At 41.2% G+C, this 14,586-nt stretch overlaps 1 protein-coding gene across 2 annotated transcripts in view; it reads left to right on the top strand.

The window, feature by feature from the left end:
* The window catches only part of WDR17 (WD repeat domain 17), an 811,699-nt gene that overhangs the window by 64,808 nt on the left and 732,305 nt on the right, over window positions 1-14,586 (top strand). For both annotated transcript variants that reach the window (XM_069244628.1, XM_069244620.1), the window contains exon 3: window positions 4,526-4,709. In XM_069244628.1, the coding sequence (XP_069100729.1) occupies window positions 4,526-4,709 (184 nt within the window). The remainder of the gene's footprint in view (window positions 1-4,525; window positions 4,710-14,586) is intronic.

The raw sequence follows: 14,586 nt of genomic DNA on the forward strand, positions 1-14,586 counted from the left end.
CAAAGAGAGTGGTATGTCCACCAGATCACGAAGAAGCATTGTTGAGAGCACCAACAACAGGGAAACAGGTTGCTGCACCTGAGCCAGAAGAGGAGCCAATAGAGTCTGAAGTTGAACCTGAGCTCGTGGAAGATGGTTCCATTACCCCTGTAAGAGACGAAAGTGAAGAATTACAGGAGGGTGTGCAAGGACCAATTTCAACGGATACAGCAGGGGAGCCTAGCTCAGCAGAGGTTCTCCTAGAAGCAGACGGTGCTGAAAAGCAGACAGAGCAAGTGCCAGACCAAGAGGGTGAAAGAGTTGAGATGGATCAAAGTCAAAGTGATTAGACTCCTCCTGAACCGGTTGCAGGTCCATCAAGAGAAAACACCATAGAGAAAGAGAAGGAGAAAAGTCCAATCTTGAGAAGAATATTGACAGAAGGTAGAAGAAAAGGAGATAATTGTCCTGAATCGCAGACAGCGAAGAAAAAGGAATCGGTCATAAATGAAACAATAGAGGAGGAAGTAGATACTACGAGAAAAGAAAAATTGAGTGAAGGGGAATTAAGTTGCGATCGAAGGTTGAAAAGAAAGATAATATCAAGTCGATGTTGCGCAGGTCCTGAGTGGGTTTAGGTCTTTTTATTTTGATAGAGAAGTTCCGAGTCAGTATTTTGATGTAACCTGAAGGTGAACAAGGAAGCTGAATTGTTGAGCAAATCTGAAAAATCTTAAAAGAGACTGTTTGAAAATAATACAGGAAGAGACATTGATGACTTGATTTGATACTGATAACTGGATCTGACAAGCTGCTAATCGATTTTGACAAAGGAAGAGGGTTCCTGGATGTTAAACTGAACTGTGAGATAAGAATTTTAGATTTTACTGCACTTTATATAAGAGTTACTTCTGCTTTCTGATTCTTTATAGATCATGGCTGAGCTAAATAATCAAGATAGAATTGCTAGGCGCTGTAGATACATGAGTGTAGGATTGGCAGTTATGTGTGGAATAATGTTTATAATAATGATTGTGGGAATGTCCGTTTATGATATGAAAAGAGCTACTTTTACTTCTGCTCCTGAAACTATTACACTAACAGCTTTAGAGAAGTTCAAGCTAGTTGAGAAATATTTGCATGATTATACTAATGCACAAGGAGAGCTTTCTTCTAATGTTTTCTATCGCTTGTTAAGTGAGTATGTTGAGACGATGGATGTGAGGAATTGTCTTGTGTGTATGCAAATTCCTTCGTCAGTAGAGGAAGGGGTTATGTACCATAGTCTTCCTTTAACTTATAGAATAATCTGTAGTTTGCTTCTAACAAGATTTTATAACCAAGACTATATACAGTATTTTTATTCCAATCATGATGTGTTTTCGTTTGTTCCTATCATTAGATATCTGAGTAAAGTAGCTAGAGAACATGATATAGTACTAGTTAGAGGATTCTTTGAGCCAACACTAACGTTTGGGACTGCTTATGCACACAAAAATAATCTCACATGTTTGCTTACACCTTTAGAAAAGAGCTTCATAGGGCATACCGATGATAGGAGAAAAGCATTAAAAGAAAAATTAGAAAAAGGTTTAGAGAAAAGGACTTATAAAAATGATTATGCTTACACTGCTATTAAAATGCAAGGGCAATTAACATCAGATGTACTACATGTAGGGAAGCTTTGTATATATAGGCCAAAATCACGCACTGACACGTTATTTGTGGGAATGAGTGAATGTAGGCATGTGTTTTTGTTTCAGAGTAAATGGACGTTTATGATGAATGGTCAGGACCCTGCTATTCCTGGAATCTACTATATTTGTGGACCTAAAGCTTAATACCGTCTTCCAAGAGGATGGTGTGGGACATGTTATTTGGGGATAGTTTTCTCTAAAAGTTATCAGATAGATGACTTAAAGAATTTTCTGAAATTGACTGAATTACATCATAAGCGACAGAGGAGGGAAACCTCTGCTGCAATTGTGGGAGATATCTTTGGTGCAGTGATTCCATCAGTGGGAGTCATTCTGAATTTGATCAAGATACGAATGTTGTCTACTATTGTGGATAACATGCTGACGAATTTCACGGGGGCAATACTCCTGATAGATACTAAATTAGCCCCGGATAGAGATATGACGCTTCAAAATAGGCTTGCTTTAGACATTCTTTTAGCGAAAGATGGCGGAGTCTGTAAGATGATTAATGCTAGGCATTGTTGTTCGTATATTCCGAACAATGATAAGGATGTAAGAGACTTACTCACTAATCTGACTAACTCAACTGAGGATTTGAAGGAATTGAAAGAACCAGGTGTTTGAGAGAAAGTTGGAAAGGGATTTGCTTAATTGGGAAATTGGCTTAGTCAAATTTGGAACTGAGTATTTTTAAAAATCATACAAGGAATAATAATTGTGATTGCTTGCATATTACTAGTATAGGGTACATGTAAATTAGGTCAAAAGATAAAATTGAAAAGATCTAAAAATAATCAGAGGAGGGATGAACGAAACAGGGCAAGAATTTATAGGGAAGATTTGAGAAGGAGACAAAATACAGCTGAAACGGAACTATGAAAGGATTAGGTAAAAAAGGTGTGATGGCATATTTAGTCATTAGAGCAGGGACTGTTGACGCAGATATGCTAATTAGAAATTATTAATAAATGCGTATATGTTATGATTTATAAGAGTTCATAGAAAAATTAATTGTAGAGAAAACTAATGTGCATGTTTTGGAAAATGTGCCCACTGGGTATGTCAGCCACATATACGAACTTGTACTAAAAAAACAAAAAATGCGTGAAATAATGAACATGTGTAATAATGATGTAGTAATATACCATAATGAGATGTATAACCTATGTTTTGTAGTATATTGTAGAAGCTAACTTAGCCGAAGCTGTGGCCTACTTGCTAGGCCTCATGCAGAAGTAGGATTAATAAATGTACGCTGTAGAAGTTGCAAGTGCCTGTGAACCGACCATGAACTGTGTGCTTAGCTAGAATTTTCTGCAATGTACCGACCGACAGGAGATGATGAAGTCAATTTGATACAATTATGTGTGGAGTAGGCTGAATGTACTTTCCCAGGACTTGGACAATAGAGGCACTGACTGAAGAGGAACATGCAACATTTTCAATACCTGGAGAGCTGGATGATCAGGCCATCGTACAGTGGACCAATTCATGAACTGCGAAAGACGAAATACTAGAATTCATAGATATGTAGAATTAAAAGTATTGGGTAACGTCACCTATGGAGAACTGATTGACCAATTAGGAATTAAGGGGATGGACTGAAAAACTCTAATAAAAAGTCATGACAAGGGGCTAAAACTTCAGATGCGAGGGGAGAATTGATGACGTCAAGAGGCGCAGTTCGAGATTCTGTCATTGGGCTCATGCTATTGAGAGCCTGATGAGTTGCTGATCGATTAATGACCTGAGGATGAAGACTGACTTGTTGCAGATCCATTTCGTGGATGGGTAGCTATGACATTGTGACTGATTAACGTTTATGCCTTTCTTTCTAGGTGCCAACTGTGCTGTTTTTATAATTATTCTCTTAGCTAGATTTTTTCTAAATCCATGTTTTCTTAATTGTTTTTGCATGAAATCCCACATGCTAAATGCTAATCTGGGTTCGGTAAGGGATCCTTCGGGTGACTTGACGGTGACAAATGATTGGCATATTTGCTGAACTCTGCTATTAATGCTGTGATATTCATCCATGTTGGTTTATGCCGAAGCAATCGAGCGTATGTTTTCTCAAGTTCTGATTAGATTAGGTTATTGGTGGTCATTAATGAATTAATTCTGAGTTGATTATATAAAGTTTGATCTAACCTGCTGATCTAGTATTGTAACTAATAGGGAAATAAAATGTGTAAAACGTATAATTGAATTGTGGTTATTCATTAAATGTTGATTTATTGTCTCATGCCTAATGATTCTCTAGTGGTTGTTGAACGATTACATGGATAATTGATGTTCATTGATTACTACATAGCTAGGATACTTCATGCGATCCAAAAGGTTCATCGGCCTATACGCGTCTGCTTGTAAGTTTACTTACTAAGGACTAAGAGCGCTTGCAATTGGATTACAGTGCATGCAGTTTTCAATAGAGCATGTGATCAACGATACATTTACGCAAAATATTTTGTATTGTATTGTGTTAATTTATTATGGTTTACAATCTGTTTACCTAAATTATGTTTCTTTAAAAAAAAGAATACCACAAAACCGCAATGCTTGTGTCTGATTGTTGATCAAGCATTTAACTGACCAGTATTCCATGGTGCCATATGCTGTGTTGGCAGATAGTCATGAAATTACCTTCCTCTAATGTGCACTTTGGCATGTTGAAAAAGTATCCACCTACAGAAGACAAAGACAGATAGGTGCATAGAATACATAGCTGCATAAGTCATCCTGCCAAGCGTTAGGACATTTGCTGTACCTAAGGTCTGCAATCTATGATGGATTGTCTTTTTCTATGGTTTGCTGGTTTTCACAAAACATCTATTTATTTTTTTAAGCTGGACCACCGTTACAATGAATTCAAACTTCGTGCAATCATGTCGGAGCATAAGAAGACGATCACAGCGATTTCTTGGTGCCCACACAACCCTGATATGTTTGCAAGTGCCAGTGCCGATAATCTTGTCATCATTTGGAACGTGTTGGAACAAAAAGTCGTTGCAAGGTTGGATAGTACTAAAGGTAATGGGGGGGTAGTTTCTAATACTGAACTTTTGTGTTTAGAAGACTATTGGCACTACAATGTTTATGGTAAGAATATCCATGAAATTCACCCAGTAAAAGGGAATCTCCAGGATTACCCTTTTTCTAGGAGGTACTAGGGCATCCTAAGAAAGGTAACCATAAGGATTACAGTGGTCTAATGGTGGTTGTGGGAAGCTCCAGGCATACCAGGGTCCCTACCTTGGAAAGGTCCAGTATGCAGGTGTTCTTGATGTGGAGTCTGCCATCTGTAAGTTCTGCATGACAGAAAAGGACACCAGAATGGCGGTGTCTGCACTGTCATGCTGATGTCCTCCACTACCCTGCCATTACCTTCAATGACTCTGTTATTGAGGGACAGAGAGATGACTCGCTTTACCAGTGCATCGTGAAGCATACCAGTATGTTTTAGGATTAACTTCCCTGGTTGTGTAACACCATCTGGCAAAAAGGAAATCCCCAGGATTTTGCTGTATACCAGAAGATGTTAGTGCATCCCAAGGAAGGTAAACATAACGATTACCATGGCTCCTATCTTGGAAATCTCCTGGAATTTTTCTGCCACTACAAATTGTGCCTGATGAAAAGGCATTAGAATGGTGTTTTTTTCATAGCCTTGCTGATGTCCATCACTACCACACAATCACCTGCCATAGCCATCCCTCCTCTAAAATCAAGGGAAAAACACTACCAGCCACTGCTGGAGCCTTGCATGGTGGGTAAGGGTTTTAGACCTAGTTTGCAGTCATGGCACCCAGGGCTCAAGCGGGGCCAATAACTGTAAAACCACATGATCTTTTCAAAAGCTTTATGTTGTTTAGAAGCATATCTAAATGATTCTTGTCACCCATACAGTCACAAAAGCATATGCCCTGATGTATTCAAATTCACATATTTTTTCTTTGTGCAGTATCTTCACTTACAGGAATCACTGTGGTCAACTCTGCAGAGTATAAACATATATATAATTTGGCCTGTGTCATGTTAGATTTCTCTATGAGACTGTCTGACACCTTTGAATATATTAATACTCCATAAATGTAATAGTAACATTGCTTTTGCACCATGAATACAACATGATTGTTATTATTTTATTTATAGTTTTCATAAAGCACTCAAGCCACAAGTGATGATCTCAGATCACTGACTGAGAGACACAGAGGACATAACCTCCCCTATGCCATATGGGTATTCAGTTAAAATTCTACAGAAGTGAATCAACAGCAGAAGAATTTGCTTGTATCAAAGGTGGAGAAGTCTTAATAAGGAAAGTCCGTACAGAAAATATGCTTCTTAGTCATCTTATTGGCATGTGGATGTAGAATGTTTTTTGAGTTAGTAAAGCTGGAGGCTGGCAGAGGTCTGCTGAGTGCAAACTATAAGACCAATGGATAAAGAGTGATTTTAGGCTTCCTTCTTTCACATAGTACAGGAAGGGCTAAAGTTGTTGGATTTTTATTGTTCACATTTGTAGTTTTATGTTGAATATTTCGATGTGTGTGGTTTAATTTTTTTTTTTAACATTAAAAGTATGGGCTGGCCATTGCTTTTTTGAGTGTTATTGTGTGTTGTGGAGTATGTTTCTAACACACTGGACCTCCCTGAAATAGCCTTAAACAGCTTTGCCTTGCTACCCTTATGATCAAATGATAAAGGGATGCACGTGTATTCAGCTGTAATCCATTACGAAGGTGGCCACAGGGTGTCACTCACCTGAGGACCAGGTACCACAGAAACAGATATAGTCCATTCTCTCACCTCAGGACTAGACCTCAGCTCTGACTGGAGAACAGACGTGGGTTGTAAGCCATGAGGTGAAAGGGGGAAAAGGGAACTGATAGGAAGGATTTCTCCTGACGTGATTTGGCTCACTCATGGTAGGTACTTAGTATGGGTTCCCCCAGGACTTGTCACAAGCCACAGAGAAAGTGTTCCAGCAGTATATCCCTTAATGAAAAACAAACAGCGCAAAAGGGTGGTGAGTATATACTGCGTTCAAACAACGTAGAAACAATCTGCCCTCAAATTAGATATCAGTGGATAATGTTCACCCATATTGTGTAATACATAGCATTCCAAATAGAGCACTCAACAATCCATAGGAAAAACACGGCACCACCAGTCTCTACTTAATCCACAAGAGCTGATTCACACACAGATCCTATTTGTTGCGTAGGAAACTTCTGAGATCAGGGCGTTGAGCCATGGTCCTGAAACACAACCAGGCAATTAAGGGGGATGAATAAATGCAGTGTTGAATCCTTTATTCGAAGGCCAAGAGAATACATGAGGGGCTTGGTGCAAGGCTTAAAGGAAAGTATGATTTGCTGTTGTTAATTCCAACATGAGTGCCATAAACCCGAAATCAAGGTAACCTACTGTACAGTGCACTGATCTTGGGGGAAATAACGGGGAGTAATAGCACAAAAATGCGGAACAGCCAAATGCTTCCAGATGTATTGCAGAAGGGATAGCGAGACCAAGCAGCAGAAAACGGAACACTGTCAGGCATTTTGCTGAACAAGACCCAGCTGAGAAAGCAGTCAGTGAATGAGGAGCACTCTGTCGGGCCTCTGGAGAAGAATTGGACTCAGCGAAGATAGCAGGTAAACTGCAGCAGAGACAGCAAAAACGTGGGAAAGGGAAAAATTAAGCCAAGCAACTAAGTAACGGAGAATGCAATAGAAATAGAATGCCCCTCCATCACCTGACTGACGCGCCTCTAGTCATGTGTTTGCTGCGGCGCCACTTACAATGCAGCCTCAGCACTCTTTCCACAATCGTGGCTAGTAAGTCCAAATTGGCAGCAACCACTAATGTGTGAAAGAGGCAATAATAAAAGGAGAACAAGGATAGACAGCAAAAATAAAGGTCAGCCCTGAGATCCCTAAACGGAACCATGCCCATTACCCAAGAAAACACCAAACAAGCACTGCACCATCAATATCTGCCAATGGATGGCCTAGCTGAGCAAATTGGAAGGGGTGGGTCTAAGGAATGAGTTCACAGTAAAAAGGGGCACCAGTGGGTATCATAGACAGCAAATGACATGAGATGTAACAGTGCCCTCTCCCAAAAACTAGATGTACAAGATGGGGAGAACGCACATCTTGAGAAGGCTCCAAAGAGTGTTATTTGGGTGGATAACCTTTCCAGTACCCTGATGTCTTCTGGAATCAAGGATACTTTTATCCTCGTGCTCCTCATAATCATCAACCATAAGTGGGAGTGGGGTAACTGTGGGGTGAGTAGTAGGAGCAAAGGGTTTAAACAAAGAGGTGTGGAATTCGGGAGGGATCTGATTCTTTGCAGGCAATTCCAGTTTCATGGCCACAGGGTTTTTATTTCTAAACTCTTAAAGGGACCCAGATAACAGGGCTGGAGTTTCTGGGATGCCCCTAAAAGCAGATTCTTGGAAGCCAAACATACCATGTCTCCCAAGACATACAAAAGTGCTGGATGCCTATCTGCCTGTTTCTTCATGCTCTCTTTTGTAGCCTGCAGGTGTGTATAAACAGTGCTCCAGATTTCTGTTAATGTGGACAAAGTGAGTTAACTGCAGGCACCCTGTATGTGGCCTGTGTGGACATAGATTTAGGATTTAGGATGGAAACCCTTAGAACAAAAAATAGTGACATGCCCAGTGCACAGTGCTGACTGTTGTTGTAGGCAAATTCTGCCACCAGTAGAGGTTTAACTCGGCTACTGGTTAAAGTGGATAATAGACAATGAAGGTATTATTCCATAGACTAGTCAGTATGCTCCATTTGTCCATCAGATTGTGGATTATAAGCTGATGACAGCCGTAGTTCCATTTGTAGGGCAGTGTATACCTCTGTCGTAGTTTGGACTCTTGCTCTGGGCCTGAAGCCAAAACCTTGACGCAAACTGAGGATCCCGGTTGGAAACTATAGCTGTTGGTATACAATGGAGCCTTATTACATGCTGTGTGAATGTTACTACCAGGTCTTTGGCTGTGGAAATCTCAGGTAGGGGGACAAACTGAGCCATCTTGGAAAATAAGTCTACTTCCACAAAGATTGTGGTTTGACCTGAATGTTTCAGAAGATCTGTGACAAAATACATGCTAATGGTTTGCCCTGGGTAGGGAGGTACAGTTAGTGGCTGCAGAAGACTTGCCGGTGGAGGCCTCGCTAGTAGCAAATATCAGACAAGAGTTAAAAAGCACCTGTATTTCATGTCCTGAGGTCACCCACGAAAACCATAAAAGGCATAATTCTTGAGTTTTTGCTATTCCAGGATGACCAGCCAAAGTAGAAGAATGACACCGCTTCAATAATAGATCTCTTGACTCAGACTGAATAAAAAGCTACGTATCATGGTATGGGCCCCCTTTTTAGCAGTATAGAATGAAGTGGACAAACAAAGGGTCAAATCCACTGTTTCCAGTGTTTCTTGATCTCAACAAGTATTTCTTTAGTTCAACAGCCCACCACCCTATCTCTGGGAACCATTGGTATAGCTTCTGATGTGGTGATATGAATGACATTTCCAGTAGTTCTGTGACCTCCTTGATATAAATGAATTCTGTGTTAGATGAAAACTGTGCATCTGACACCATATGTGTCACTTATTGCCTTCTTATTGCATTTCTTTGCCGTCCTATCCATGAATAGTGGCTTTTGGGTGTCTTATGATTATGAGAGTGAATATATCATTTGTTAAAGTCTATAGTATGTTGCCATTGTGTGAAAAAATGGGTCCAGGCACTAAAATAAAAGGGGCCTCATTAGTGAATAAAAGGCTAAACAAGCATTGGCAAATTCAGCAGGTCAGGTTTTGGCCGCCAGCCTTCTAGCAATTCTTGTTTTGTTTCTTTATGGCTTTTGCAAAACTTTTTTTGTATGGGAATTTGCCAGGCCCACATCAATCTTAAAATAAAATAATTTACTACACGCAAAAATGTGTTTTTGGTCTCAAAATAAAACACACATTACCATAGCACTCCATGGAACTGAACTATGCCATAAATGATAGTGAAGTCACCCAATGGCTGAAATGGGCTGATGTATGCTGTAGTGGGTGGAAGAAAAATGTGAATAACACTAACCACAGACTAGTGGATGAAGGCTGTCTGAAACCTCTATAAGTAACTATGTTATGTACATAATTGTAGTAAAATCAGAAGGTGTTGGTTTATGTTAACACACACCTAAAAAGTCAATTAATTGGCATTGGGTGCAAGCTTCTTGCCTAGAAGAAAGAAAGGAGGAAAAAAACGAAAGAGGCTACATAGAAGGTAAGGGAAAAAAGGAAAGAAACAAAGAGAAAAAGTAAGTAAGAGAGAAAGAAAAAAGTAAAAAGAGTTTAACTTAATAGAGAACAGGTTCAAATGGACACTGTCTGGAATGCTGCACAGAATCAGCAGTCAGAGAAGCAAAACACTACTAAAGGAATTTACAATAACACTGCCAGGAGATGGGATCTGCTAAAAGTGAATATGCCCTGTGTTCACATCTGAAGTGTCATGCTGTTGCATTAGGCTGATGTTAACCTGTGACTTAAGTAGGCTTACCCATTGCCCGATGCGATATGCTGTAATGGGCGGAAGCCAAATGTCAACTTTGAAAGTGGCCCCTGTTTGCAAATTGGGGCAGTTTTGAACATGTAAAGACACTCTGCATAAGTGTTTTACAAGGTATGGAAGGCTGTATGGATTTGAGCTTATAGTAGACAATGTTTGTTTTGATATGAGGGGAATTAACCCCTTCGCTGATAGGCCTTTTCCCCCTCAGGTGCCAGGCCTTTTTTTGGCTATTTGGGGCAGTTCGCCCTTAGGCCTTCATAAGATTTTGTCCACATAAACTATCCACTCCAAATTTGCATCCTTTTTTTCCAACATCCTAGGGATTCTATAGGTACCCAGTGTTTATGACATTAACCAAAATACAGCAAACATTTTGTTTTTAAAAACAAAATGGGAAAAAAGGGCTGCAGAAGAAGGCTTGTGGTTTTGTCCCTGAAAATGGCATCAATAAAGGCTTTGTGGTGCTAAAACCACCAGCTTCCCAGCTTTCGGGAACAGGAAGACTTGAAACACAATTTTGGCATTTTACTGGGACATAACCCATCTTTACTATTTTTTGTGCTTTTAGCCTCCTTCCAGTTAGTGCAGAAATGGGTGTGAAACCAATGCTGGATACCGGAAAGCTAATCATTTCTAAAAAATAGACAAAATCCTGAATTCAGCAATGGGTCATTTGTGTAGATCCTACAAGGTTTTCCTACAGAAAATAACAGCTAAAATAAAAAATTGAGGTGTAAAAAAGCCAACCATTTCTCTCCACGTTTTACTCTGTAACTTTTTCCTGCGATGTCAGATTTTTGAAAAGCAATATACCGTTATGTCTGCTGGACTCTTTTGGTTGCGGGGATATATATCAAGAATCCTAGGTACCCAGAGTCAATAAATTAACTGCACCTTGCAATGGGTTTTCATTCTATACCGGGTATACAGCAATTCATTTGCTAAAATATAAAGAGTGAAAAATAGGTATCAAGGAAAGCTTTGTATGTCCTAAATGGGCACAAGATAAGGTGTTGAGAAGCAGTGGTTATTTGCACAACTCTGGATTCCGGGGTCCCCATACTAGCATGTGAATTACAGTGCATTACTCAAATAGATGTCTTTTTTACACACTGTCTTACATTTGAAAGGCAAAAATGTAGAGAAATAAAAGGCACAATAACACTTCTTCTATTCTGTGTTCCCCCAAGTCTCCTGATAAAAATGGTACCTCACTTGCATGGGTAGGCCTAATGCCCGCGTCAGGAAACGCAACATGGACACATCACATTTTTACTTTGAAATCTGACGTGTTTTTTGGAAAGTGCCCAGCTGTGGATTTTGGCCTCTAGCTCAGCTGGCACCTAGGGAAACCTACCAAACCTGTTCAGTTTTGAAAACTAGTCACCTGGGGAATCCAAGAAGGGGTGACTTGTGGGGCTCTCACCAGGTTCTGTCAACTAGAATCATTTGCAAACCTCAAAATGTGTCTAAAAATACATTTTCCTCACATTTCAGTGGTGCACAGTTCTGGATCCACAAACCTCCTTCTACACAGCATTCTCCCAAGTCCCCCGATAAAAATGGTACCCACTCGAATGGGTAGTCCTTGTGTCTGCAACAGAGAAGGGCCCAAAACATAGTGTAGCAGTAATGATAACTGATGTGAGTGTACTGATTAGTCCTGGGAACTGGAACCATTTATGGAAAGCTACCAAACTCAGACAGTTCTGAAAAATAGAAACCCTGGGAAGTCCATGGAGGTGTGGCTTGTGTGGATTCCCCAAAGGTTTTTTATCCAGAATACCCTGCAAAAGTGAAACATTGAATAAAAATAGTATTTTTCCTTGCATTTATGTGAAGTTAACTACAGGAATATGCATGGATCCACAAACATCTTACCACCTAGTCTTCCCCAACTTGTCCCAGTAAAAACACTACCCCACTGGTGTGCCTAGGCCTAGAGCCCGTGACAGGAATGGATCACGCAAGGCCCTGGAGTGATCTATTCTTGACGCAGGCACTAGGCACTAGGCACAGGCACAGGCACACAAGTGGTGTGTTTTTATCAGGACAAGTAGGGAAACACTGGGTGGTAGGAATTTTGTGGGTCCCTGCACATTCCTGTAGTTTATGTGACAGAAAAGCAGGAAAATTGTGTTTTTAATCAACGTTTCATCTTTGCAGTTTATTCTGGGTAAGAAAACTTTATGGAATCCACACACACCACACCTACGTGGACTGCCCCGGGTGTCTTGTTTTTCAGAATTGTCTGGGTTTGGGAGGTTTCCCTGTATGGCTGACGAGCCCCGGACCAAAGACACAGGTGACCATCTTACAAAACCAGGCTGTTTTGTGATAGGTAATTTTGATATCTCCACTAAATGTTTTGGGCACTTCCCTTTCATGGTCACACACCCACCCACACAAGTGAGGGAACATTTGTCTCTGGAGACTTAGGGGAATGCTGGGTGGTAGAAAATTTGTGGCTGCCTGCAGATTCCAGGACTTTCCCTCATAGCAATGCAGGGAAAATTAGTTTTTAAGCAAATATTGTGATTTCAAGGGGTTTCTGGGCAAAGGAAAACTGGTGAGAGCCATGCAAATCCTGCACCCTTGGACTCCCCTGGTACTAGTATGTTAAAGTTAATCCACCACTCACACTGGTTGGTTTTAGCACCTCCAGAAATTATGGTTTCAAAGCATGAATACTTATCAGAGTATCTGAATATTGAAACCAAGCCTTTTGAAGGTAAGCCATGAGCCACTTCGCGGCACCAACTGCTTTATTGTCCAGTCACACGCCATTCACGCACAACACACAACACTTTTATAACGCCTGCCACAGGCCTTACCCAACCAGTCACTGCACTCACATCAACTCGTCACTGCCAGACAAGGCCCTTCACTTTCATACGACTCAGGACAGAATAGGTTTCACTACATTTTACCACCTGTCAGGTAACCCCTTCCTTCTTCCTTAACATTACTGAACGCATGCGTAAGGAACCTTTACTAATGGCTCCCATAACAGTCGCCTGAGGCTCAGGAAGACATGTTTTTTATGCACCTTTAACACAGTCACTGTGCTAAATCCAACTATTTCCAGTCTGTGGATGCAAGCGGGGGGCTTTTGAAAAATGCCTTGAGAGGCCCATTCATCGAACTGAGTGGACATATCTACCATTGAAACTAAGGTAGACATGCTGGTGAATTTTTGCGAAGTTTCGTAAAGAGAAAGTCATAAACTATGAGGAAGGGTAATGTTTGGCACACAGGGTAGTCATTGAGAACACAGCATATGTCCCAGCCACGGTTACGTGCAGTGCTGTGACTGTAATGCCCTTATCATACAGCAAATCAAACATCTCCTAAGTTCTGACAGAGAATGAACATGGCAAGCAGGTCAAACACTGACCCATACGTGTCATTGTCCTTAAGTGCCAGCACAGCAAAGATGGGTTTGATTCCATAGCTGTAGATGATGTGCATCTGTACTACCTTCACTATCTGCCTTCTACCTGTGCAATATCCCTGGGAAAGTACACCTACCAGAAGGGGAAACACCTGGAACAACGACTCCGAAACCACAAAGTCGTGAAAAACGAAAGCGAAACAACGCTTTCGTTTTCCACGACTTCCTGGTTTTGCTACCTTAACCACGACTGTCTGAACCACGTACATACGTGGTTAAGGTACAGAAGAAGGGAGTCGGAGTTGACGCAGTGAAGGAGGAGGTAAGTTTGACTGGGACTGGGGCTGTTTTTTTGAGGGGTGGGTGGGGTGGGGGCTCGGGGTGATTAGTGTTTGGGGGAGGGGGTTGTTAGGGTTTAGCTTTAAGGGGTGGGTTGGGGGTTGAGGTGTTTAGGTTTTAGGGGTGCGGGTGGGGACTCAGGGTATTTTTAGTTTTTGGGGTGGGTTGGGGGGCTGGGGGTGATTAGGGTTTAGGGGGAGGGGGATCAGGGTTTAGGTTTAAGGGGTGGGGTGGGGTGGGGTGGTTTAGGTTTAGGTTTTAGGGGAGGGGGTTAGGGTTCTGGTAACTTTGGGGGTGGGGGTTGGGGTAGTTGTGGGGATGGGGGGGTTGCAGTAATTTTTGGGTATGGGGGCTAGGGGGGAAGCATGCTGGAACCGTGCATGCTGATTGCTAATGCCTTTACAAGGAATGCGTTTACAGTGGTAAAATCGTTGTAAACGCATTCGTGGTAAAGGCTTTAGTGGTTAGAATGAGGTCATTGTTCCGGCCTCGTTGTTGAGCCACTAGTGCTTGAAGCACCCGTGGTTCCGACATATAACCACCATAAGCTTTTCTTACCCATTAATTTCGCTTTC

The sequence above is a fragment of the Pleurodeles waltl genome, chromosome 1_2 (assembly GCF_031143425.1).
Source record: "Pleurodeles waltl isolate 20211129_DDA chromosome 1_2, aPleWal1.hap1.20221129, whole genome shotgun sequence".
Lineage (NCBI taxonomy): Eukaryota > Metazoa > Chordata > Amphibia > Caudata > Salamandridae > Pleurodeles > Pleurodeles waltl.